This window comes from Hemitrygon akajei, chromosome 19 (genome assembly GCF_048418815.1).
Source record: "Hemitrygon akajei chromosome 19, sHemAka1.3, whole genome shotgun sequence".
Taxonomy (NCBI): domain Eukaryota; kingdom Metazoa; phylum Chordata; class Chondrichthyes; order Myliobatiformes; family Dasyatidae; genus Hemitrygon; species Hemitrygon akajei.
The window spans coordinates 49484533-49511791 of record NC_133142.1 but is presented as its reverse complement, the minus strand read 5'-3'; the positions used below and the strand labels follow the sequence as shown (position 1 = coordinate 49511791).

Below are 27259 nucleotides of genomic sequence, written 5' to 3'. Positions count from 1 at the left end.
CTTAGAAAGGATATATGTGATTGGATTGTATCCTGTGTGGAGTGGCAGCGGGCAAAAATTAACCATCATGTTCAGACACCATTGGCACCTTTTGAGGTCCCTCAGCGACAGTTTGACCGTGTCAATGTGGACCTTGTTGGTCCTCTTCCCACTCCTGCAGTTTCATGCATCTCCTTACCATAGTGGACTGTGCCCAGAGGTCACCCCTCTTGCATCGATGACAGCTGTTTACCTGGCTCGGGCATTCATCAGCAACCAGATTGCTCAGTTTGGTATCCCATCTCATGTTTCCATCTGACCACATTCCCCAATTCATATCAGACCTCTTGTGGGTCCTGCTCTAGCTCAGAACAGCTCCAAAAAGAGGAGCTGCAGTTGTCCACGGCTGAGTTGGCATATGGGCAGCCATTACAAGTGCCAGGTGATTTCATTCCTGTTACCACGGCCACCTGGCCAGCCTCTCAACAGCATTCCACCCTCCTCAGTAAATTCAATTCCTTTTCACCTATTCCTACCTCACATCATGGCGTACAGCACTCCTGAGTTCCTGTTAACCTAATTCTGTCTCGTTTGTTTCCATTTGCCACGATGCACACCAACATACATTCCGTGTTTTAAAACAGTGAAATAAGAGGAGTAAACCTGAATGCCTTTCAGTCGATTGCCTTAAACAAGCCCAGTAAGATTTGGAGGATTCTCCTACCTTGTCACTTCAGTCACATGACCACGAACGTGTCAACACACCTCTGGATGAGCCAGAGCCCTCTGCAGTTCCTCCATCCATAGATGCTGCCTGATCTGATGAGTTCCTGTGGCATTTTTTGTGTTAATTTAAATAAATAAAGTTCTGCAAATAGAAACATAGAAAACCTACAGCACAATACAGGCCCTTCAGCCCACAAAGTTGTGCCAAGCATGTCCCTACCTTAGAAATGACTAGGCTTAACCATGTACTTATCTAAAAGTATCTTAAAAGACCCTATTGTATTCGCCTCCACCACCATTGCTGGCAGCCCATTCCACGCAGTCACCACTCTGTGCGTAAAAAACTTATCCCTGACATCTCCTCTGTACCTGCTCCCCAGCACCTTAAATCTGTGTCCTCTTGTGGCAACCATTTCAGCCCTGGGAAGAAGCCTCTGACTATCCACACGATCAATGCCTCTCAACATCTTATACACCTCTCATCCTCCATCGCTCCTAAGAGAAAAGGCCGAGTTCACTCAACCTATTCTCATAAGGCATGCTCCCCAATCCAGGCAACATCCTTGTAAATCTCCTCTGCACCCTCTCAATGGCTTCCACATCTTTCCTGTAGTGAGGCGACTAGAACTGAGCACAGTACTCCAAGTGGGGTCTGACCAGGGTCCTATATAGCTGCAACATTACCTCTCAGCTCCTGAATTCGATTCCACGATTGATGAAGGCCAATACACCGTACGCCTTCTTAACCACAGAGTCAACCTGCGCAGCTGCTTTGAGCATCCTCTGGATGCAGACCCCAAGATCCCTCTGATCCTCCACACTGCCAAGAGTCTTACCATTAATACTATATTCTACCATCATATTTGACCTACCAAAGTGAACCACTTCACACTAATCTGGGTTGTACTCCATCTGCCACTTCTTAGCCCAGTTTTGCATCCTATCAATGTCCCTCTGTAACCTCTGACAGCCCTCCACACTATCCACAACACCTCCAACCTTTGTGTCATCAACAAACTTACTAACGCATCCCTCCACATCCTCATCCGGGTCATTTATGAAAATCACGAAGAGGAAGGGTCCCAGAGCAGATCCCTGAGGCACACCACTGGTAACCTCCATGCAGAATATGACCTGTCTACAACCACTCTTTGCCTTCTGTGGGCAAACCAGTTCTGGATCCACAAAGCAATGTCCCCTTGGATCCCATGCCTCCTTACTTTCTCCAATAGCATGTTGCTCCACCCACATAAAAATTGGATCTAATGTAATAGTCATGCTGCAGAAGTAATACCTAGCATAAAGTAATATGGCAACCTTCGCTCTCAACACGGCTCAACCATCCATCTTTGATGCACACCTCTCATCTGTGGGCTACATCATCCTGGACCTAATCCACATTCTGCAATGATGCCCGTGGTTACTGCCCACACCCATTTAATGTTTCCAGTACCATCACCCAGAGAACTGACATTCACACCCAACTAACATCTGGTAGGGTAGAACTGGCATTGATGCCCTTTGACAGATCTGTCTAAGTCTAAGGCTCTTTGATCAGAGATACTTGAAAACCACTCAGTTGGGTTCATACATATTCTAAAAATAATAAAAATTAAGTAAGGCAATAAAGCAGTTTGTTCATTCATTATGCGTCATGTCGTATGACGTAGGCATGCATGGTCTTTCCATGACCATGATTGCTCTCGGCTAATTTTTCTACAGAAGTGGTTTGCCATTGTTTTCTTCTGATGGGTGATTCCAGCCATTATCAATACTCTTAAACATGAGAAATTCTGTAGATGCTGGAAACCCAAAGCAACACACACAAAATGCTAGAGGAACTCAGCATGTCAGGCAGCATCTACGGAAATAAATATAGTCGACATTTTGGGTCGAGACCATTCTTTGGGATTGAAAAGGAAGGGGGAAGATGACAGAATAAAAGGGTAGGGGAGGGGAAGGATGATAACTAGAAGGTGATGAAGCGAGGTGGGTGGGAAAGGTAAATGGCTGGAGAAGGAAGAATCTGATAGGAGAGGAGAGTGGACCAGAGGAGAAAAGGGAAGGAAGAGGGGACCCGGGGGAAGAAATAGGCAGGTGAGGAGATGTAAAAGGTGAGAATGTGGAATAGAAGGGGGGGGGGGAAGGGGAGGGAAAAATGTTGTTACCAGAAGGAGAAATCGATATTCATGACATTAGGTTGGCGTCTACCCAGACAGAAAATAAAACATTGCTCCTCCACTCTGAGGGTGGCCTCATCTTGGCACAAGAGGAGGCCATGGATCTCAGAGATTGTCTATCTGGTGTCAGTGGTCACATAACCAGGACTTGTGATATACACCAACTGCTCATCCACCCACCACCTGTTCCCACGGCTTCAGGTGACCCTGCTCAGGGGGCTAAGCAGGTGCTACACCTTGCCCAAGGGTGACCTGCAGGCTAGCACAGGAGGGAAGGAACACCTTACACCTTTTTTGGTAGAGTCGTATCTCCAACCCGCCACCCTACTGAAGCAGTACCAAAATAATTAAAGACAAAGTTAACAGAGCAAAATCCCTCTGTCCAATGCATTGGCAATTCTTGTTCAGACAAGTAAATATCAAATAAAAATACCGTTTATATTTATTACTGTCAAAAAACCCACAACCTTCCCTCTACCCACATTGTCCGCTTATGACTGGGCAGCAACTGGAACATTCATGACCTCCGTCCGAGAGTGGGAGCGTCCGCTTTCACTCCCCGTCCAGCCCCTTCCCTGATTGATCGCCGATTCGAGTAAAGGACAGAATGATTACTTGATTGGCACTGCCCACAGCCAATGAGCTTGCGGAGTGCGGAGAGGCGGGGGAAGGCGCTTGGCGGATGGCGAGCCGGCATGCTGTGAGCTCTGGTTGTGGAAGTAGCGGAGAGTCCGCGAGTCCAGTGAGAAACTGGACCTCCACTGTGCGTAGTTAAGAGTGTGAGGGTAATGGCCGCCTCTAGTGCCCTTGCAGCTGGCTTAGGCCGCGTCCTGACCTTTGACGTGTGCTGCGGTCTGGAGAACCTGCCAGTGCCAGTCATTAATGGAGTGGATGATGAGGGCTTGCCTCCCCTGCAGGTAGAGCAGCGTTTATTACACTTCCCAGGCCTTCTACACACGCACTAGTTCAACACATAAAATGCTGGGCTTAACGCAAAATATAGTTCTCCACTGCATTTGTGCTACTTTTAAACAGATGGCAATGAAAGTTTGCTTTTTTTTTTTAGCGCAACGTACTTGAAACCTGAACGACAGGGCCAAAATCAACCATTTAGTTTTTAGATGACCTTTTAGTTATCCACCTAAATGTGGGAAATGCAGATGCTATAACTCTTTTTAAAAATAGCTGGTTACATTTGTCGACGAAAGGTATGAAATGTTCATAATACAAATATAAATAATAACTTCTTTATTGAGCACTTTTCATACAAACGTGGTAGTTCAAAGTGCTTTACAATGGGATAAAGTGCCAAAATAAAACAAAAGACAAAATGATGTTTGTTAAAAGCAAGGTTAAATAAATGGGTTTTGACCTGTTGTTTAAAAGTGTCACCTGAGTCTGCATCCCTTATAGTTTCAGGTATTGGATTCCACAGTTTAGGACTGCAGTTGAAAGAAAAAGCTGTCCAGCCTTTTGAGGAAGTTCAAATTTAAGAGATGGGCAGAAGACCTGAGAGCTTGAGCAGAAGCACAGGTTGTCTTTCTGTTGGTGTTACCAGACCAGCTGAGTGTTTCCAGCTTGTTTGTATGTCTGATCAACTTAGACTGGCTCTTGACAGGGTCATACCTCACCAACTCAAGCCAACTGTTGAAGCAATACATAAAGACTTATAGGGGTGATAGGGAAAAAACCCTTTACTCAGGTTAAACAGATAATCATGACTTGGTAACCTGATCCCCCCCATTGGTCATCTCATCTGCATTTTGTGCCATCTCTTGTGAGAATATGAGAACAAAACAAGACTCGGTAATATTGATAGATAGGCCTGTCAATGGATTTCACCCATTTTGGTCTATTCACTTTAGAAAGCTACCTTCTGAGAAGAGATTGCACATATATGTGCATGTGAATAGTGAATGAAGATAGCGAATCTGCTACATTACTTGAAATAAGTGTGATAAGACAAGTGCCACATGTTCAAAATAATAAAAAGCAAATTCAGCACTGATTATCACCTGAAGTAAGCTTCCAGATTGACCAGTGGGAATAAATATTCTACAATGTTTTAAGAAAAATGGATTTGGACAATTGAGTTGTAGAGAGATAGAAAACAGTTGCAAGAAATATAGGGTTATGATAGCAGGGGATTTTAACTTCCCACATATTGACCGAGGCTCCTATACTGTTAAAGGATTGAATAGAATGGAGTTTGTCAGATATGTTCAGGAAAGTTTCCTTAACCAGCATGTAGAGGTTCCAACTAGAGAGAGTGCAATACTGGATCTCCTCTTAAGGAATGAGACAGGGCAGGCAACACATACATGTGCAGGAGAACACTCCAGTAATCATAATTCCGTTAGCTTTAATATAGTTATGGAAAAGGATAGGACTGGTCTTCAGATTGGGTTTCTAAGTTGGAGAAGGTCCAATTTCGAGGGAACTGGTAGGCATAGACTGGGATAGGTTATTGTCCTATCCACCAGGTGACTGTTTATTGTCTAGTCATGCGACGTAATGGGATTCGTCGATTCGCGGGACTGCAAATCTATCAATACACGTTTGACCTGGTAATTCTGCGTGTGAACATGTTCATTGTTTCCAGGTGACTACGAATCAAGCAGACCTATCCGGCAAAGAGATGCGTGGTAAGCGGGAGGTTTATAAAAGTGAAATATTGAGAGTGCAGAATCTGAATGTTCCTGTCAGGAAATAAAACACAAAGATAATAGGTTTAGGGAATCTTGCTATTGGAGGATATTGAGGCCCTGGTAAGGGAAAATGATGTGTATATCAGTTATAGACAGTTAGAATTACTCTGGCAGACAAGATAAAGTTGATTCCCAAGGGTTACTATAGGTACATTAGAGGAACATGATAGCAAGGGATAAATTTGGTCCTCTTGAAGATCAGCATTGTATGCATGGAGCCAAAGAGATGGAGAAAATCTTAAAGAAATCTTTTGTATCTCTATTTGCATGGGAGATGGACACAGGGACTAGAAGTGACGTAGTGAGGTTATGGGCCATATCTAGATTACAGAAAGGGAGGTACTGGCTATCTAGAGGTGAATTAGGGGGTTAAATCCCCAGGGCCTGATGAGGTGCCCACAGACCTTGTGGCAGGCCAGTACAAAAATAGCAGGGGCCCTGGCAGAGATACTTAAAGTGTTCTAAGCCACTGGTGAGGTGTTGGAGCCCTAGAAGATAGCTAGTGTTATTCCATTGTTCAAGAAAGGCTGTAAGCATATGACGGCTGATGAGTGTGATTTCAGTAGTGGATAAATTATTTTGAACGATATTCTACGGAACAGGATAATATAAGTATTTGATAGACGAGCTTGATTAGGGATTGTCAACATGGCTTTATTTTTGGTAGGTTCTGTCTAACCAGTCTTACAGAGTTTATCAAGAAGTTTACCAGGAAAGACAATGAGGGAAAGGCAGTGGAAGTTGCCTACATGGACTTTAGCAAAGCCTTTGACAAAGTCCTGCATGGAAGGTTGGTCTATAAGGTTGAGCCGCTTGGCATTCAGGATGAAGTAGTAATTGGATTCAGCGTTGGCTTAGCGGGAGAAGTGAGTGGTAGCAGATGCCTTTTTGACTGGAGGCGTGTGACTAGTGGAGTGCTAAAAGGATTGGTGCTGGGTATGTTGTTTGCCATCTGTATTAATGATCTGGATGATAATGTGGTAAACTGGATCAGCAAGCTTGTTAATTACACCAAGATTGGAGGCAAAGTGGGCAGTGAGGAAGGCTTTTGAGCTTCCAGTGGGATCTGGACCATCTGGAAAAATGGCAGATGGAATATAATGCAGCCAAGTGTGAGGTGTTTACTTGGGAGGACCAACAGGGTAGGTCTTACACAGCGAATAGCAGTGAACAGTGTGCGGTAGAACAAAGGGATCTGGGACTACAGATCTGTAATTTCTTGAACATGGTCACGCAGGTAGGTAGAATCGTAAAAAGAGCTTTTTGGCCCATTGACCTTCATTAATGAAATTATTGACTACAGGAGTAGCATTTAGCTGGGCACTATTACAGCTTGGGGGGTGTTGGAGTTTGGAGTTCAATTCTGACATCATCTCTAATGGTTCCTCCCTGTGGAATACCTGGGTTTCCTCTGTGTGTTCCTTTGTCCTCCCACAGTCCAAAGACGTACAGGTTACTAGGTTAATTGCTCATCGCTAATTGTCCTGTGATTAGGTTAGGGTTAAGTCAGGGGTTTCTGGGCGGTGCAGCTCGAAAGCTATAAAGACCGATGCTGTGCTGTGTCTCTAAATAAACTAAATAAATACAATGAAGTTTAGAGATTCAGCATGGAACAGGCCCTTCTAACCCATCGATTTAACCCTAGCCTCATCACAGGACAATTTACATTGACTAATTAACCTATGAACTGCTATGTCTTTGGACTGTGGGTGGAAGCTGGAGCACCTGGAATTACACTGCGAACTCCATTGCCCCGAGCTGTAATAGTGCCGCGCTGTTGTGCTACTGTGGTATCCTTCAGATGGTAATCTTGATGTTATAGCCACTAAGACAGCAAATAAAAATTGATTTGCCGGCTATCTTAAAGCTGCCACATAGAGCAGGGGTTCCCAACCTGGGGTCCACGGACTTCTCAGTAAATGGTAAAGCTTCATGTCATAAAGAAGGTTGGGAACCCTAACCTAGAGGAAACAAGACCTCCCTATCACTGGAAAAGAGTTGGCCCAAAGTGTCAACTGTACTCTTTGCCATTGACGCTGCCTGCCCTGCTGAGTTCCTCCAGCATTTTGTATGTGTTGCTTGGATTTCCAGCATCTGCAAATTTTTTTGTCTTTATGTTATTCATTACTGTATGGTGTTTTTGAAGATAACAAAGTGTTGGCCAATAGAAGTGATTTGATGAAACTGTATGTGCAATGTACATTTACATTATTCAGTGCCTTTGATTCCTCTGACTGAGTGTGTAACAGGCTTTGATCAGTTGAATGATATTTGGCTGTGCTAACTGTCAAAAAAGTAAACATAACTAATTAACAGAAATCTTCTAGTGTTGTGCCTAAAGTTTTAAGAAGTGTACCAACTGCTAAAGAGAACAAGCTTTTCTTTGTTAGCTGTATTTAAACCAGACCTTATCTTAGAAACGGGTAGCAGTTGATGAAGGATTTGAAGCAATAAGAATTGTTGCACAACCGTGCTTCGTAATGCCTAGTTTGAAACAGCTTAATCACTGGAGATAATTGTTTTCAAGCTGGATGTGAGAGGAGGATTTGGAAAAACAGTTGAAGGTGGGGTTTAAAGAAAGAAGGGTGAAACTGCATTGTGCCAACGGGATCATTGAATGTTCAGCTACCAGTTGTTGAACAGAAAGATGGCTCATAAACCTCTGGAATTCACTTCTTCAAAGTAGAGTCTTTGACTATTTTTAAGGCAGATTCAGATTCTGAATGGGCATGGGCAGAGATATCACACAGGCATGTAGCTTTAAGATCGAATCCTGCTCCTCATTTATACGTTCATTTGATACACATAGCAAAACAGACTTTAGTCAAGTGCGCTGAGAACTCTGGAGCACTTTCAAGGACTCCACAAGTCACGTTCTCAGTTTGTTTTTATTTGCACAGTTTGTCTTTTGCACATTGGTTGTTGATCTTTGATTATATAGAGCTTTTCGTAAATTCTATTATTTTTAAAAAAAGTTTTGTATAAATGCCTATCAGAAAATGAATTTCAAGGTAGTATATAGTGGCATATATGTACCTTGATAATAAATTTACTTTACTTTGACCTTGAAAGTGGAGGGTGGTGATGTATAAGGATGAAGATCCTGAACTTGATTTATTAGGGCAGACAGTCTGAAGGTTGATGACAGTCAATGAGGTAGGTGAGCAGGTCTCTTTGTTGGTCGGATTCTGGGCTGTGGAGTTTTGTTGGGTTGAAGTTCAAGTGTTGAACAAGGAAGATTCAGAACATTGAAATGAAAATTCATGAATAAAAATTTCAACAGTGGGGAGAGTGAGTTAGGAACCGAGATAAACAGTTCTTCAAATGGTGCAAAACCAGATGTAGGATTTGGACTGTCAAACATTAAATTCCTTAGCAGCCAAGCTTCAGTAGTGTGGTAAAGGGGAAACTGAATTTTGGAGCTGTAGTTTCAAGGCATTTGTTTAGCCCAGTACTGCACTTGGTTCCATTGACCGAAAACAGAAAGATAATGAGTGGTAGATATTAGTTTTCTTTCCCAATCAGTAGTACAGTGACAGATATTTTTAGCTCAAGTTGAAGATTGAGTGATATGTCATTGCCAGCATCAGACACAAGATGGGGCTAAATGCCACATATCATAGTTTCAGTACCAAAGTAAACATTACTAGAATTGTTTCTATCTCTTAAGACATAGAGTGGACATGGAAAGAATGTTTTCAATACTGTGGGAATTGAGGACTAGAGTACATGGCCTCAGAAGAAAAGAAGTCCCTTTAGACTAGAGATGAGGAGGAATTTATTTAACTAAAGGGTGGTAAATCAAAGTTCAAAGTAAATTTATTATCGAAGTACGTATATGTCACCATATACGACTCTGAGACTAGTTTTCTTGCAGGCATTTACAACAAAGAAATATAATAGAATCATTGAAAAACTACACAAACAAGTAGTGACAAACAACCAATAGGTAAAAGAAGACAAATTCTGGTAACAATAATAAATTAATTAATACTGAGAAGATGAATTGTAGAGTCCTTGAAAGTGAGTCCATAGGTTGTGGAATCTGCTCAGTATTAAAATGAGTGAAGTTATGTCCCTGGATCAGGAGTCTGATAGTTGAAAGATAATAACTGTTCCTGAACTCGTTGGTGTGGCCCAAAGGCTCCTGTACCCCCTCCCTGATGGCAGCAGCAAGAAGAGAACATAGCCTGGATGGTGGGAGTCCTTGATGATGGATGCTGCTTTCTTGTGGCAGTGCTCCTCGTAGATGTGCTCAGTGGTGGGGAGAGCTGTATCCACTATTTTTTGTAAGTTTTTCTGTTTTGGGGCATTGGTGTTTCCATACCGGACTATAATAGAACCAGTCAAAATATTCTCCATTGTGCATCTATAGAAGCTTTTCTAAGTTTTATATGATATGCTGAATCAGCACAAACTGCTAAGAAAGAGTTACTGCCATGGCTTCTTTGTAATGATGCTTGCGTGCTGGTCCCAGGATAGATTGTTTGGAATTTAAAGTTACTGACCCTCTCCATCTCTGATCCCTTAATAAGAACTGGCTCATGAACCTGCAGTTTCTTCCTCCTGCAGTTAATAATCAGCTCTTTGGCTTTGTTGACATTGAGTGAGATGATGTTGTGGCACCATTCAATCAGATCTTCAGTCTCCCTCCTAAGTGCCAATTTTTTGTCTTTCATTCCATATACCATGTAGCAAATGCCACATACCTTAATTTCAGTATCAACCTAAACACTTCCTAGAATTGTATTTATCTCTTAATGTCTTAACATGTTATTAAGGAAAACAGTAAATACATAATAAACTATTTCTATATGAAGTGCCCTCTCTAACCAGAAAAAAATAATGCTGAATAGTTAAGGAATGCAAGAATATTCTCCATCCATCCAGTGCTCTGATATTTCACAATTTTTCATAAAATACATGATTTTCAGTTGAGATCAACAATGGGGCTGTTGTTGAGTGGCTTTGTGAGACAACCCATTAATCACCATTCCTTATCCCAAAAGGCAATGGTGAAGTGTCTAGGGTTTGATGACTAAGACCTGTGATGAGAAAAAGATGGAGGGCTATGACAGCTTTAACCCAAAGAGGTGGTAGTGGGGGGAGTGGGTTCAGAGAGTCTGGAAGTTTAATGTAGCAACAGCAGAAAAGTCTCTGAAAAGAAAATGTGGCAGTGATGAGAAGCTATTAGTATATAGAATGCATCTGACTTGCCAGAGAAAGGTAAAATTCACACATGTAGAGCTCATTGCAGTGTAATTCATTGTATTGTACTTGCACTTGGTAATGTATACTTAAAAAAAATTTGCCTTCAAGAATAAGGAGTATTTGTATTTATGTCACATCTCCCAAAATATAACAAAGGGATAGGTTACTGTGATGCAGAACCTCGATTCGAAACATCGACCATTTTTTTCCCTTCATAGTTGCTGCCTGGCTTGCTGAGTTTCTCCAGATTGTTATGATCATTCGGTATCACTTTTATGTTCAGGAATCTGCTTTGGCTCAGTTGGTAGCATTCTCTTCTCTGAATCAATGGATCTGAGTTCAAGCCCCACTGCAGGTGTTGATCACAAATTGTGTAACTGCAAAAATGTTTTACCATTGTAGTATTTTAGATGAGCTGTTCAACTGTGGCTTCAATTGCTCTGAAGAAGATGACTACTCTTTTGATGAAGAATAAAGGAGTTCCCTGGACAGTACTAATCCCTTGATGAACATTCCTAAAATTGATTATTTGATCATTATGATGTTGCTATTTACAAGAGCTTGTCAGATTGGCTGCTGCATTTCCCATATTGTGTTGGTGTATCATCTTTAAGAGTAAAAGCTGTAGAGCTACAAATGGGAAATAAAAACAGAAAATAGTGGAAATTCTCAGCAGGTCAGGCAGCAACTGGAGAGAATAACCATGTTAAACCTTCTGGTTGATGACCTTTTGTAGAACTTCTTTCTACAGAAGAGCTTGACCCACTCAGCATTTCTCACATTTTCTGTTCTTTTTTGTTTCATTGGCTGTAAAACACATCTTGGGACATTTTGAGTTGTGAAAGATGCTATATAAATGCAAGTAGCATTTACGTTGTTGACTTGAGTTGTGTGAGGAATACAGAAGGAGGAAGTTTGGCAGTGCTAGGGATTTCTCTTTCAAAATGTGATTTTTAAAATTGACCTGATGATGGAATATTAAACCAGATAGATTCCTGGTGTAACAAAAATTTAAAAATGTCATCACTATCTTTTTCCCTCCAGTCCTCCTGTTTTTGTCAGGAGTTTGTTGGAGGAGGTAGTTCTGGTGCTTGAGAGATTTGCCTTCATCCAGCTGTTATACCTTCACCCTAATGGCTTCTAATCAAACCTGATAGGCTGGGCTATGGAGGGTTTGCACATTGTGACAATATAAATCAGTTTCTATTCTTTCTCTCATATAGTGCAATGGAAGGAAGGAAGGAGAGAGTATAAACAAATCAGGGAGGGGAAACAGTGTAAACTGGAGCACAGAGAGAACAAATTAATGGAGGGAAAGGAAAACCAGAAAAACGCATAGAGAGTGTTCAGGTCAGCCATTAATGTACAATGTCCCAGATATTCTTGTGTACCAGATAATTATTGTAGGCTGGTGGTTGCAATGGGATACTAAAGACCGTATGTCACACTGGGGTAACACACATAAAATGACAGAGGAATTCAGCAGGTCAGGCAGCATCTATGGAGAGGAATAAACAGTCGAGGTTTTGGTCTGAGACCCTTCATCAGGACTCTGATTGTAAACTAGGTTTCTGCTGCAAAATTCATTTATACTTGATGTCTAAGGCAGAGTATATAATATATAGGCACCTGTTGGTTTTGAGAGATCATGGATTTGCGCCTTGGTGCAAGGGCGCAGGCCTGGGCAGGGTTGAATGGGAGACCGACAGTTGCCCATGCTGCAAATCTCCCCTCTCCACGCCATCGATGTTGTCCAAGGGAAGGGCAAAGGCCAATACAGCTTGGCACCGGTGTCATCAATGTGTGGTTAAGTGCCTTGTGCAAGGACACAACACACTGCCTTGGCTGAGGCTCAAACTAGCGACCTTCAGATCACTAGACCAATGCCTTAAGCACTTGGCCACACACCATATAAGTGTACAGAGGTTTAGAAAATGTACTGCCCGTGGTTGAAAGTCCAGAGAAAAATGGTAAGAGTAATGTCATGTGATTAAATATTTTGTAATTGATTTAATCAGATCGGTACTCTTATCATGATTAAGGAACAGATTATATTCTGTAATTAAATTCGAAATTCCCTGATTTGACCTTGAATAAACTAATGGAATTGGTGGGGGAGGGTGGGCTAGCAGCTGTAAGGCAATAGAGTCATACCATGGGGTGGTAACAGTAGTGTAGTGGTTAGCACAGTGCTTTACAGTATGTGTGACCTGGGTTCAATTCTTGCTGCTGCCTGTAAGGAGTTTGTACATTCTCACTGTGACTGTGTGGGTTTCCTCTGGGTGCTCCAGTTTCCTCCCACAGCCCAAAGACATACCAGCTAGTAGGTTAATTGGTTGTTGTAAATTATCCTGTGATTAGGCTGGGATTAAATTGGAGAATTATTGGGCATTGTAGTTCAAAAGGCTGGAAGTGCCTATTCCGCACTGTATCTCAATAAAATAAAAAAATAAAGTAACACTGTATGGAAACAGGTCCTTTGGCCCAACTTGTCCAGGCAGCCAAAATTCCTATCTAAGTTAGTCCCATTTGTCTGCACTTGGCGCATATCGTCTAAACCATGAACTTTTCTCAACCATGTACCTGTCAAGAGGATTGAAGGGGTTTCAGGGAGTTAGATATAGAAGTGTTGGGAGGATCGGTAGGTGGTATTTTGGGCCTGGCCCTGGGATTTGAGTGAACAACTTTGTGAAGTGGTGGGAGGAGTTTGTGGTAGGTGAAGTGTGAGGGAAGGAGGCCAGAAAGTTAATTAACAGACGGAGTTAAAGGAGTCTCAATTCAACTACATGCTGTGAAGACCTTGTTGGTTTACCAGTACCCAATTAAGTCTGCTATCAGGGCAATCTAGTCCAGATTTCCTGCAACAGCACAAAAGGAATAATGTAGTCTGCGTGCCCCAGGGAGCAAGAGTGACTTACTTCAAAAAGTGCCTGGTGGTATTTCTGCATTACTGTGAGTTGACCTGGAGGAGTCAAAATGTTTGTAAATCCAGAAGAACAGAGGACTTACAAATGTATAATACTGAAAGAAACATCAAAACTATACAGTTAATTTTTGAGGGCAATATGCTTTGCATTTGTGTTAGGCATGTTTAAAGTTTCTTTCAGAGGTATCTCACTGAAGCTGGCTTTCTGGAATAGCATTCAATGAATTAAATTAGGTCTTTTTTATTTGTTTCATCATTTGCTTATACTAAGTCACAAGATTGTGTTAGTACTTTTGTCAGAAGTTATTTTAATCCGGCATATTTTTGCTGAAGTGTGATCTGTATTTGACATTTCACCATGCGATATGTCACATAATTGTCATCTGATTACATTTTATGTGATTGAATGTGACATAGTCTGATTTCTGGAGCAGAGCTGGTAATCCCACTCTGACATGTAGCATTCTCATAGTAGCAAAGGGCCACATTATATAAACAGTGTTTAGAACCCAGGTTGGAGATGAACTGACATGACAGTGATTAAGCTGACCAAGTATTTGCATTTTATCAGGTTACGTAAATTTAATTGCTTATCTGCCATGTCAAACTTTGTTTCATAGCTCCCATACATACATTTACAACACAAAATGTGGACAAGACAATATGATTTCATAGTGTGGAAACAGTCATCTGTATTTTGGAGATGGATCATTTGTGACATTGTAGAAAGGCAGTGTAACTCCAGGGGCCGGTATCTCCCCCATTTCTTTTTGCTTTGTGCCTAACTATGGCTTGTGTTGATGTGGCACAAGAACATTCTCCCCCTCTTTCTCTCATTTCAGCCTGTCAGTGTAACCTTTATTCAGTTCTCCTTTATGTAGTCAATCTATTTTCCCTTTGAATGTGTCTATGGCACTGATTACAGCATTTCAACTGTCCTCCAAGTAAAGAAACATTTCTTTGCTAGATTTATGAGCTTATGTCCCATGGTTTTACATTTCTACAATCAGAAACATCATCTGTATATTTGTATCTTTGTCATTTTAATCTTCAACTGACCACACAATCACTTTCTTCCTTGGTTACAAAGTATGTGGTTGAATTAGCTGTATTATTTCTAGAAAGACTACTGGAACCTGACATGAGTTGAGAACTGTTTTCTGAGAGTTCCAAGATCTTACGCTAAATGGTAGGATGACTGAGAAGTGAGGCCTGACTTTTCAGCTGTGGCATGGATGCAGTTACTGTTATTGGACACTCAGTACAGTTGAACTCACTAAGTTTGTCTCAAGCATTAGAACTAGACCAACAGTCTTGGATAAGGGGGTAAATTAAAGGCAGATTTGCCAGGGTAGTATTATTGAGTGAGTAGCTGATAATAGAAATATGTGTAAACGTGAAAATATCTTGTAAACAATCTGTGATTATTTTGGATGATGACATGCATGCTCTGACATTTGACATTTTTTCTTAAGGATTTTCACCATTGATATTTTTCTTGTAGTCTGATTAATAGAGATTAGTTTCTGTGGTTACATAACAACTCCATTATCATTGCTTAATGCAGCTACTAGCGGAAGATAAACAAGGTGGTGTGTGTTCACCTCAGCAAGAGTCAGCAGAGCTCATAATTTCAGAAATGCATGCACTCACTCAGCCTGTCCAGTATAATGTTGATTACTGGTCATTCCTACTTGGGGGTCATAAATAAAAGCAATGCGTGATTGTTTTACTGAAGATGACTAAAATATGCTTGAAAACCTATTTAAAATGTGATTTTATGTCTGTACTTCAGTGACACGGTTGGCAGTATATTTTGTGATGGCAGTTATACACTTGCTTTAATATGTGGGCATTGTGCATAAACAAGTGACAAATGTCATGTAATTGTGGAAATGTAATAAAATAAACTGGTGAGTGATGTAACTGGGTAATTCTGGTTCAGTGATGGGGTCTTTGACTATGAAGATATGATTTATGTATGATCAATTGAGAGGCATTACAGGTGTCCCCTGATTTACAAATGTTCGCTTTACGCCACTTTGCTTTTACAAAAGACCTACAATAGTAACCTGTTTTCCCATTACAAAGAGGATTTTCGCTTTTATGAAAATTTTTCCCATATAAATTAATGGTTCTTTGCTTTACGCCATTTTGGCTTATGAAAGGTTTCATAGGAGCTCTACCTTTCTAAAGGGTGGGAGGGAGAGCACCTGTACTTTTAAATATGAACCAACAATTGATGTATTTGTTTTAAGGTTTTTCTAACAATGGAAAAAGCCCAGCTTGGCCAAATGTAATATTTGAAGAGCATTCCTCAATGCAACCAAAATTAAAAACTGAAGAATTCAAGCCAATATCATTAAGCAACTATCAAATCCAGTAAGAAAATCAGAGGTTAGGTCTTGCCATTTAAGAAGGATAACAATATTATTAGAAGGAGCAGAAATGCCTTTAAGGGGAAGAGGGTTGAATATTGAAAGAAGAATACAGTAGAAGAATATGTTGATACAGTATGGAGTACAAAGTTCTTGTTCAGCATAAGCACAGGATGATGAAGGGTCTCAGCTCAACATGTTGACTATTTATTCCCCTCCATAGATGCTGTCTGACCTGCTCAGTTTCTCCAGCATTGTTTAATATTTCCAGCATCTGCAGAATCTCTTGTGATTGTGGAATGATCTGTTTCTTTCTTTTAAGTCACATGTAATGTTTGGGGAAACATTGGTTGTCTGTTTCACATTCTACTTTGTTTACTTTTAGTTTTGCTACAGTCTGTTGGTTTCATATTCCTGCCTTTAAACTTGTAAGAGAAGAGTCAGAATAACCGTCACTTTTTGGCTAGCCTAATCATCTCTACTGCAGGCAGCATCAATTGCCAATTATTTAATAACATAAGAAATTGAACACACTACACTTGATTCCCCCTTCCAGGTCATTAATGTGTATCATGAACAGTTGTAGGCCCAGCACCAACCTCTGTAGCAGTCTGCTCACCGCTGACTGCCAACCGGGGAAACTCTCATTTATTTTTACTCTCTGCTTCCTGTTGGTTAATAAATCCTCTATCCATGCTAATACTTACCCCTAACTCCATGCATCCTTATTTATGGATAAGTCTTTTATGCTGCACCTTACCAAACCTCTTCTGGAAATCCAAGTATACAACATCCACCTTTTTCCTCCTATCTATTGTGCTCATTATATCCTCAAAGAAAAGCCATTAAGACAGGACCTGCCCTTCATGAATTCATGCTGCGTCTGCCTGAAGGAACAACTTCTACCCAGGTGTCTTGCTATTTGTTTTGTAATGATAGTTTCAAGCAATTTCTTGACCCAGGTTTTTCTGTTCCAATTATAAATGGATGAGAAGTTTATGGAGCTATATGAAACAAATGACTTGGATGAAACTTTAGCAGTAAATTGGTCACTTCACTCAGGCTGGAGTTATTGTGGCACATGCTATAACGTTGTGAAAAGAAGCACTCTTCCAAGGTTGATGGTTCAGTTTTTTAGGGGCAGAGAGATGGAAACTTCTGTTTTCACATAGCTCACACTGCACAGATTTGATCTGTTTCATTTCCTCCATCGGATGTGCTGCACTATACCGACCAACGCTTGTAAATTAGAACTTTTATTACTGAAGAAGTGGCATAACCCAATGCTTCTATTTTGGTATTTCCACATGAGCCCCCACCCCCCACCTCTTTGCATCTCACTCTGTAAACATATAATTCTCTAATTTTCTCTATTACTTCAGTTGTCTCATTCATTTTCATTATCGAAACTTTGGATCTTTTTGATTGTGGCTGAGTGTTACTCCACTCACACTGGAACTGCTTTGAATTTTTCAGTATTTGAAATATATTATCATGCTTTTAGTTTAGATGGGCTTTAGACATTATTGTATAGGTGTCTCCCCAGAATTTTCTTCTCACTCCTAAAACAGAGAATTTTAAATGCTTACTTTTGTATTCTGTCTTTCATGTTCACAGAACATTACAAAACATTTCACAGACATTGAAACACTTGAAAAGAAGCCTCTGTTTTAATATAAGGCCTCTTATTACCATTTATACGTGTATGGCTCCACTAGCAGCATTGTGGTAAAGGCCAGATAATTTGCTTTTATGTTGTTGGTTGGGCGTTAAATGTTTAACAAAACACCTGCAAGCCTACTTGATTCCCACAAGTTGGACTTGAACCCACAGCCTTTGAGTTGGAGGAAAGGGTGCAACTCAATGAACTATGAAAAATCAGATGGGGGAGACTAAAGCTGATTAAAGGAGTGCAGGAAATGAAGAGCGAGTTATAGATGAGGGATAGGAAGGAGGGAATAATTTCATAATATCATGTGTTTTAGGCAATGTCTGCTGTGAAATAAGAGGTAACTACACATGAATTCCTGGACTGCACTACCCGAAAGGAAAGTGAATACAACCTTCTTTCAGCTTAGAAGAATGATGGATGATCTTATTGGAGTGTATAAGATCCTAAGACCATGACAAAGTAAATGTTGAGATGTTTCCACTAGTGGGAGAGTCTCAAATAATTTTTTGAAAACAGCGAATATCGTTAGGAATGAATCATTGTTTGAGCTAATGAAAAGAGGCAAGGATTAAACAGAGCAGCCATTGTGGGAGCGGGACAGTGTTAGAGTGGTCAGGCTTTGGCTCAACAGGCTCTGGCAAGAACAAGCATATTCTACAGGTGCTGAGTCATTTGGAATAATTCGGTTGATTGTAGAACTGAAGCTTAAGGAGTTAGAGCTAAAGGTATAACAAATGTAGGCAGGACTGTAGTTAAGGCAGTGGAATGCTCCTTCTGTAAGATCTGGGATTGCAGTGTACCTGATGATTACATCTGTAATAAGTGTACCCAACTTCAGCTCCTGGTTGACAAGGTCAAAGAACTGGAGCTGGAGCTGGATGTACTTAGGGCCATCTGAGAAGCTGAAAACCAAATAGATGAAACTTTTATTGAGGTAGTTACACTCAAAGTGCAGGCTTCAGATAGTAGGTAGGTGACCACCAGAAGAAGTAAGTGTAGGGTTCCCTGGGGCCATTCCTGTCAGCAACGTGTATGAATATCCCCTTGGATATAGCTAGGGAGGGGATGACCTATTAGAGCACAGCAGCAGCAGCAGCTAGACTAATGGCACTGTGGCTGGCTCTAAGGCTCATCAGCAAAGGGTAATGTCAGGCAGAGTGACAGTGATAGGAGACTCGTTAGCTGGAGGGTCGGACAGGAGACCCTGTGGCACACCAGGATGGCGTGTTACTTCCCAGGTGTTAAGGTCAAGCACATCTCAGAGTGGCTGCAGAATATTCTCAAGAGGTCGTGGTGCATATTGGCTTCAATAACCTGAGTAGAAAAGGGGAAGAGTTCCTGTGCAATGAGCATAGGGAGTTGGAGAAGAGGCTGAAGAGCAGGACCTCCAAGGTAGTAATCTTGGGATTATTTATTTGATTTTATTTATTGAGATACAGCACAGAATAGGCCCTTCCGGCCCTTCAAGCTGCATTGCCCAGCAATCTCCTGATTTCTAATCCTAGCCTAATCAAGGGACAATTTACAATGACTAATTAACCTACCAAACAGCACATCTTTGGACTGTAGAAGGAAACCAAAGCAGCTGGAGGAAAGCCATGTTATGGGGAGGACGTGCAGTCTCCTTACAGGTAGCAGCGAGAGTTGAACCCGGGTCACTGACACTGAAGCATTGTGCTAGCCACTACACTACTGTGCTGCCCCAACTACTCGCAGTGCCACATGGTAGTCAGGGCAGGAATAGGACGATAGTACAGATGAATGAGTGGTGGAGAATCTGATGCAGGGGTCAATGTTGCAGATACTTCGAACATTGAGATCTTTTCTGGGGAAGGTGTGATCTGTACAATAAGGATGGGATGCACCTGAACCCAAGGAAGACCAGTATCATTATGGGTAGGTTCACTAGAACTGTTGAGGACAATTTAAACTAATTTGGCAGGGGCATAGGAATTAGAGTAATAGGGCTGAAGATGGGGCAGTTGGTTTACAGGTAGATGCAGTGTTCTGTGGGACTGTGAGGAAGGACAGGCAGATGATCGGTCAAAATTGCGGTCAGTGAGATGAGTTGAAGAGTAATATGGGGACAAAATCAAAAAGGGTAATGAATAAAGGACTGAAGGTGTTATACTTAAAGTGTGCAGTATGCAGAATAAGGTAGATGATCTTGTAGCACAGCTAAAGATTGTGACATTGTGGGCATCACTGAGCCGTGGCTGAAAGAAGAGCTTAGTTGGGACCTTAACATTCAAGGATACACATAAGGCTGGTAAGGAGAGGGGGTTGGGGTGGCTCTGTTGGTAAAAAAAAATGAAGTCAAATCCTTGGGAAGAGGTGGGTAGAGTTAAGAAACTGCAAACGTAAAAGGTGTCGATGGGAATTGTATACAGGCCTCCGAAAAGTATCTAAAATGTGGGATATAAATTACAATGGAAAATAGAAAATACATGTCAAAAGGGCAATTTTCTGAAATTTGTGGGGGATTTCAATATGCAGGTTGATTGGGAAAATCAGGTTGGTCCTGGATCTCAAAAGAGGAAATTTGTAGAATGCCTATGAAATGGCCTTAGAGCAGTTTGTGATTGAGTTCACTGGGGGAAAGGCAATTTTAGATTGGGTGTTGTGTAATAAACTAGATTTGATTAGGCAGCTTAAGGTAAAAGAACTTCTGGGAGGCAGTGATCATACTATGATAGAATTCACCCTGCAGTCTGAGAGGGAGAAGGTAAAGTCAGATGTATCGGTAATACTGTGGCATAAAGGGAGTGAGGACCTTGCCAAAATAGACTGGAAGGGGACACCAGCAGGCATGATGGCAGAACAGCAATGGCTGGAGCTTCTGGTGACAAATCAAAAAGCCAGATGGATACATCCCAAAGATGAAGAACTATTCTAAAGTGAAGATGAGGGAACCATGCAGACAAGGGAAGTTAAAAACAGAATAAAAGGAAAAGCGGGCATATAATATAGCAAAAATGTGTGGAAAGTTGGAGGATTGGGAAGCTTTTAAAAACCAGCAAGAGGTGACTAACAAAGCTATAAGGAGAGAAAAATATGAAGGAAAGCTAGCAGATAAAATAAAATAGGATACGATAAGTTTTTTTCAGATAAATAAAGAGTAAAAGAGAGGTGAAATTGGATATTGGACCACTGGAAAATGATGCAGGGGAAGTAGTAATGGCAGAGTAAGAAATAGTGGAGGAACTTACTAAATATTTTGCATCAGTCTTCACTGTGGAAAGATGCCAGCAGTACACCAGAAATTCATATGTGTAGGAGGGGGCAGAAGTGAATGTAGTTGGAAGGTGTTTGGGAAGCTGAAAGGTCTGAAGATGGATAAATCATCTAGACCAGATGGACTACACCCCAGGGTTTTGAAAGAGGTAGCTGAAGTGATTGTGGAGGCATTAATAATATTCACAGAAGATGCTGGAGGAACTCAACAGGTCAGTCAGCTTCAGTGAAAATGAATAAATAGACCATGTTTGGATTCAGCATCTGCAGACTTTCTCGTGTTTATAATTAGTAATATTCTTTCAAGAATCATTAGATTTTGATATGGTTCCAGAGGACTGGAAAATTGCAAATATCATTTCGCTCTTTAAGAATGGAGGGAGGCAGAAGAAAGGAAATTATAGGCCAGTTAGCTTGACTTCAGTGATTGGGAAGATACTGGGGTCCATTATTAAGAGTGAGGTTTTGGGGCACTTGAAGGCACATTATCAAATAGGCCAAAGTCAACATGAGATTTCCTTAAGGGAAATCTTGCCTAACAAATCTTTTGAAATTCTTTGAGGAAATAACAGGCTGGGTAGACATAGGATAGTCAGTGGATGTTATTCACTTGGATTTTCAGAAGGCCGTTGACAAGGTGCCACACATGAGGCTGTTTATAAAGAGCCCATATCATTACCAGAAAGATACCAGCATAGACAGAATATTGGCTGACTGGCAGGATGCAAAGAGTGAGAATAAAGGGCATCTTTTCTGCTTGGCTGCCAGTGACTAGTGATGTTCCGCAGGGGTTGCTATTGGGAGTGCTTCCTTTCGTGTTATATGCCAATGTTTTGGATGATGGAATTGATAGCTTTGTGGTCAATTTTGCGGATGGTATGAAGATAGGTGGAGAGGCAGCTAATGTTGAGGAAGGAGTAAAGGTGTAGAATATTTTCTAAGTGGGGAGAAAATTCAAAAATCAGAGGTGCAAAGGGACTTGGGAGCCCTTGTACAGGATTTCCTACAGGTTAACTTGCAGGTTGAGTCAGTGGTAAGGAAGGCAAATGTAATGTTAGTACAGTATTCATTTTGAGAGGACTAGAATATAAGAGCAATGATGTAATGCTGAGACTTTATAAGGCATTAGTCAGACCACACTTGGAGTCCTGTGAGCAGTTTTCCCTCCCTTATCTAAGAAAGGATGTGCTGGCATTAGAGAGGGACCAGAGGAGGTTCAGGAGAATGATTCATGGAATGAATTGGTTAATGTATGAGGAGCATTTGATGGCTCTGGGCTTGTAATTGCTGGAATTTAAAAGAATGGGGAGGTGTAGATCTCATTGAAACCTATCGAAAATTGAGCAGCCCAGTAAGAGTGGATGTGAAAAGGATGTTTTGTATTCTTGGACCAAAGGGGACAGGTTCAGAATAGAGGGACATCCATTTAGAACACAGGTGAGGAGGAATTTCTTTAGCCAGAGAAGGGCGGATCTGCAATTTATTGTAACAGATGGTTATAGAGGCAAAGTTACTGAGTATATTAGTGATTAGTCTCTTGATTAGTCGGGGTATAAAAGGTTATGGAGAGAAGGCAGGAGAATGGGGTTGAGATATTAGCAGACTTGATGGGCCTAATGGCCTAATTCTGCTTCTATGTTTTGTAGTCTAAAGGAGCATAATTTCAAGAAAAGGAGTTGATCATTTAAAGCTCAGGTGCATAGAAATTTCTTGCAGAGAGCAGCACCTCTCTGGAATTCTATATTCCATGGAGTTGTGGAGGCTAAAATTTTGAAAGTTTGGAAAATTGAAGGTAATGGGATCTGACAGAGAAAGGGTGCTGATGGTTGTGGTAGACTTCATATTGAATGCCTTGGTAGGCCTGAAAGGCCAGTTAATCTAGACCTACTATTTTTTGTGTACTTGTGTACTCTATCTGCATAGGTTGTGTGTACATGCTTCTCGTAAAGCTGGATTTGGTAAGGCTAAGTGGGAAGAGCTGGTGGAATGGGCCTAAATGTTCAGCCCTTTCAACAAGGACACCTGGTTCTGATGGACTGAATGTCTTGTGCTCTGAGACTAGGATTAATCTGCAATTGAGGTCTGCTTGGGCATTGAATTGAACTGAGCACAAGTACTTGGAATCTTTTCCATATTTATCAAGGCCATCACTGTAAATACAATAGTATTAAGTATGCTTTTCCTCAGTTAGAGTTTAAAACACCACACTTTACTGAAGAACAGAGAACAGATCCTGGCCTGGATAAAGTGCTAGCAAGGCTTGCACTGCTTGATCCAAGCTGAATCCAATACGCCTGGTTAGATCCCTTCAGACTTAAATCAGTAGGCTAAGCTCTAATTTAAAGATCATTTTACCAAATGCTCTAAATATATAGTTTATTCAAGGGACAATAATTACTTCTGAAATCACAAACCACATAAATATGGGTAGGAACTTTGGGTTTCCAGTACAGTATCTAAGCTATGAGATTAACCGTTTGCTACATCCTGCTGGAGTGAGGCAGCACTGCTACTGATGTAGGCTCTAAGACCACAGTGCAGGGAAACTAACTGTTTGAACAGACTTCAGTCCCTAAAATAGAATAAAATGATATGGCAACAATGTAATAAGCAGAAACAAAAGAAATAAGGATAGGAAAATTAGAGAAGATTGAATAGAGATTGGTTGCAAAGTAGTGTTGGCCTCAACCCACTACATAGAACAGCTTTCTGCATCCTAGACATGCAACAGTAGAAATTAAATTAGATACTAACCTACGTGAGCATCAATGGAAAGCTGATTGCCTCTGGTTTCCTTTCAAAATACATCAAGTATCATAGAAACCCACAGCAATAAAATTCAGAAACACAGGAAAGACTTGTGTTTGTATGATTAATACCCCACCTAAATTTTAGGATAAATTTCATCCATTGTAGCCAAGCTGCAGACAAAAAAGATGAAAATACAGATGGGAAATTCTGACGTTATTAATTTGCAAAAGGGTTATTTTGTGTCTAGGAGGAAAATACATTAAACTTTTTATATTTTTAAAACAAAACACTTAGACCTCATAATGTTCTCAAATATTCATTTAGATAATCATTTCTTGTCTTTCCACATGCCTGAGCTTCTAGTGGAAGACCAAGATTATTACTGGATTTTGTGGTGCAGTGAGTGACTAAAGATGGAATGCAGAATGAACATGTCCCTCCAGGTCTGAATGTACAATGTGAAGTAAGTGTTGACACCTCTAGTCAGCAGTGGCCTATAATTCAACATCATGCTAAAGAAAGATCTTGCATTTATATTGTGCCTTTAACACCTTCACAGAGCCCCAGTTTATCGTGAATGAAGGACTTCTGAAGAGTTATTGTACTGCTGAAATGCTGCCACTCTACTTGTCTAGAACAGTACCTCAGAAGCAATAGTATAATACGTAACCAGATAAATGCATTTAATAACACAACAACACGAAAAATGCTAGAGGAACTCAGCAGGTCAGGCAGCATCTATGGAGGGGAATAAACAGGCTACGTTTCAGGCTGAGTCCTAATGAAGGGTCTCTGCCCAAAATATTGACTGTTTACTCCTTTCCATAGACATTAAATGACCTGCTGCATTCCTCCAGTATTTTGTGTTTCCAGCATCAGCAGAATCTCATGTTTAATGATGCACAGCTTGATTAGAAAAGTCCAAAAGGAAATGTATTGGTGCAAAAAAGGGTAACTAACTCCTTTGAATCAAATTCTGGCAAAATTTCCGTGTGCTGCATCAGATACCCTTTTGAACTTTTCAATCAGGCTGCATGTCATGAAAGCAGACTTTGCGGCTGCTTGTGCAGCAACTACAGGCTGATGAAGGACCTTTGTCTTGTCATTAGACCCGTCTCTGTAAGTTTCAGTGAAGGTGTTGGGGCTCTGTCTGTGAACAATTAGACGTGAATTAAACAAGAATGTACAGAGTGAAGTTGGTATTGAAATCTTTGGAAATGAAATAAAGAATTTACATGCATATTATATCTTTAACACCTTCACACTGTCCCAATGTGTTTTAATGTCATTGAAGAACTTCTAAAGTATTTTGTAATGTAGGAGTTGTGGCACTGTACTTGTTGAGCTAGTTGTATCTATTATATGTAAATATAATTTCCCATGATACTTAAAGATCAACTTGGACTACATCCTGATTGTAATTTAACCCCCTACTCACTTCCTATTTCAAGAAAAGAACACTATTTTTGGTGTTAATATGCCTGGCCTGCTTTTTGTACTTTATTTCGTGGATATAGCATAGGGACCAGCTGTAATAGACCAAGGGCATTTATCTGAAAGCCAGATTTACATAACTTAATTAAGGACATGCTTGCTAAGATCTTGTCTAGAGACAAGAAGTACCAGTTTAGAAATAGGTAATGAAGCCTTCCTTAATTGGAAGTTAAGGTTCTTTGGTCATGCTGGTGTCATTTTGAATTTATGTAAGTAAAGAGGTAAACATTGATTTGTAGATCATAGGATGTAGGGATAATACTCATGCTACTCAGCTTGTTGTGTTTCATAATTATTTGAATTAATGGAGATCCCATTTTCATTTTGTTATAATGTCTATTTCTTTTAACATAGCCAGCATTTTCTGCAGATGGATTCATACTAAAAGGAGCAATAAACTGACCTGCACTCCATTGAGAGTACATGCTATCCATCCTACGCACTAGATATTTGAATTCTGGATTTAAGCTTTCCATTTAAGCATAAACATTTTAGGTAGGATTAGGTGTATTTAAACGTTGTTCAAATTTTCCTTTGGCACTATGACTTAATTTAACACAGCTAGTAGAGACATGAAGTGAGATAAAAGTATGTTAATAGATACAGTGAACCTTTGAAGAAACCAGATAACAGAAGGCTATGTGGAAGGAATCACTTTAAGGCTGTTTTGTGTTTATCCTACAGTACACACCTGGAAATGTAGCTGGACCAGGAGAAGACCTTGATCCCACTGAAATAAATCTTCCAGGATGTGACTGCTTAACCTCTTCCTGTAAGTTGGACACGTGCACTTGTCTACAATGCTACAAAGGAGCTTACGATGAGAACATGTGCCTTGTGGACCTTAATGACAAGACAAGCTATTCCAGGCCAGTTTTTGAGTGTAACATTATGTGCAAGTGCAGTGAGGCCTGTAAGAACAGGCTTGTCCAAAGAGGTCTTGTCTTTAAACTGCAGGTGTTCAGAACCTCCAAGAAAGGATGGGGTCTTCAGACACTAGAACCAATTAAGAAAGGGAGATTTGTATGTGAGTATGGGGGTGAAATCATCAGTTTTCTCGAAGCCAGGAGGCGAATTCAGTGCCAAAATTTGGATGATATGAACTATATCATAGCGGTGAGAGAACACCTGAGTAGTGGAGAAGTACTACAGATGTTTGTTGACCCGACACACACTGGAAACGTTGGCCGTTTCCTCAACCATTCTTGTGATCCCAACCTGTATATGGTTCCTGTTCGTGTTGACTCCATAATTCCAAGGTTGGCCCTTTTTGCAGCTCGTGATATTGTAGCTGAGGAGGAACTGTCTTATGATTATTCTGGAAGATTCAATAATCTTTTGAAAGAAGACTCAGATAAGGAATCATCTGGTGGCCCGACTCTTGCCCTTAAGCCATGTTATTGTGGCGCACAGACATGCACTGGCTACCTGCACTTTGATGGTTCACTTTATAATCTAAAGGATAAGATAACTCTGACTTAGTTTTGCCTATCTGGTAACTAGTTTATGGTTCATTTAGCTAGATTTTGCAGTTAATGCTTGTTGGTGTTACAGTGTTGAATGTGTTAGCCAATTACATTCCTTTATAGTACACACTTGTGGAAACACAGCCTTGACTTATTTATAATTGCAGCTATCTGCATTTATAGCAAGAACAAAAACAATGTTATCTCAGATTGCATATTTTAGTGGTAATTTTCCTTATTTTCCTTCAGTTTAGAGGTCCTTTGATTAGGGAATTTTTCCAAATCAGAATATTTGCTTAATATTTTTCCTAATGTTAAGGATCTGAATAAATTGTGTGGCAGAACTAATTGTCTCTTACCCGTGTTATGTTCATAAATGCTTTCATAGTGAATCATTGCATTTGTGCATTTGAAATGATTTTATGGCTAGCACAGCTCAAACGCCATCTACAAATTCACCAATGACACCACTGTTGTTTGTAGAATCTCATGCTGATAAGGAGGTTTACAAATATGATTTAGATGGTCTGGTTG

At 40.7% G+C, this 27259-nt stretch overlaps 2 protein-coding genes across 5 annotated transcripts in view; one reads left to right on the top strand and one right to left on the bottom strand.

Annotated features, from left to right (window-relative positions):
- sumf1 (sulfatase modifying factor 1) overlaps positions 1 to 27259 on the bottom strand; it is a 284705-nt gene that overhangs the window by 56102 nt on the left and 201344 nt on the right. The gene's annotated exons all lie outside the window — the stretch shown is intronic.
- Positions 3552 to 27117, top strand: setmar (SET domain and mariner transposase fusion gene). Of its 3 annotated transcripts, none has more exons than XM_073072474.1 (3): positions 3665 to 3802; positions 24129 to 24228; positions 25944 to 27117. In XM_073072474.1, the coding sequence occupies exons 2-3, from the start codon at positions 24184 to 24186 to the stop codon at positions 26739 to 26741; spliced, it is 843 nt and encodes a 280-aa protein (XP_072928575.1). In that variant the 5' UTR covers positions 3665 to 3802; positions 24129 to 24183; the 3' UTR covers positions 26742 to 27117. The 3 variants fall into 3 exon arrangements, with proteins under 3 accessions (XP_072928573.1, XP_072928575.1, XP_072928574.1); XM_073072473.1 differs by having other exon boundaries at positions 3667 to 3802; positions 24122 to 24228; XM_073072472.1 differs by lacking the exon at positions 24129 to 24228 and having other exon boundaries at positions 3552 to 3802.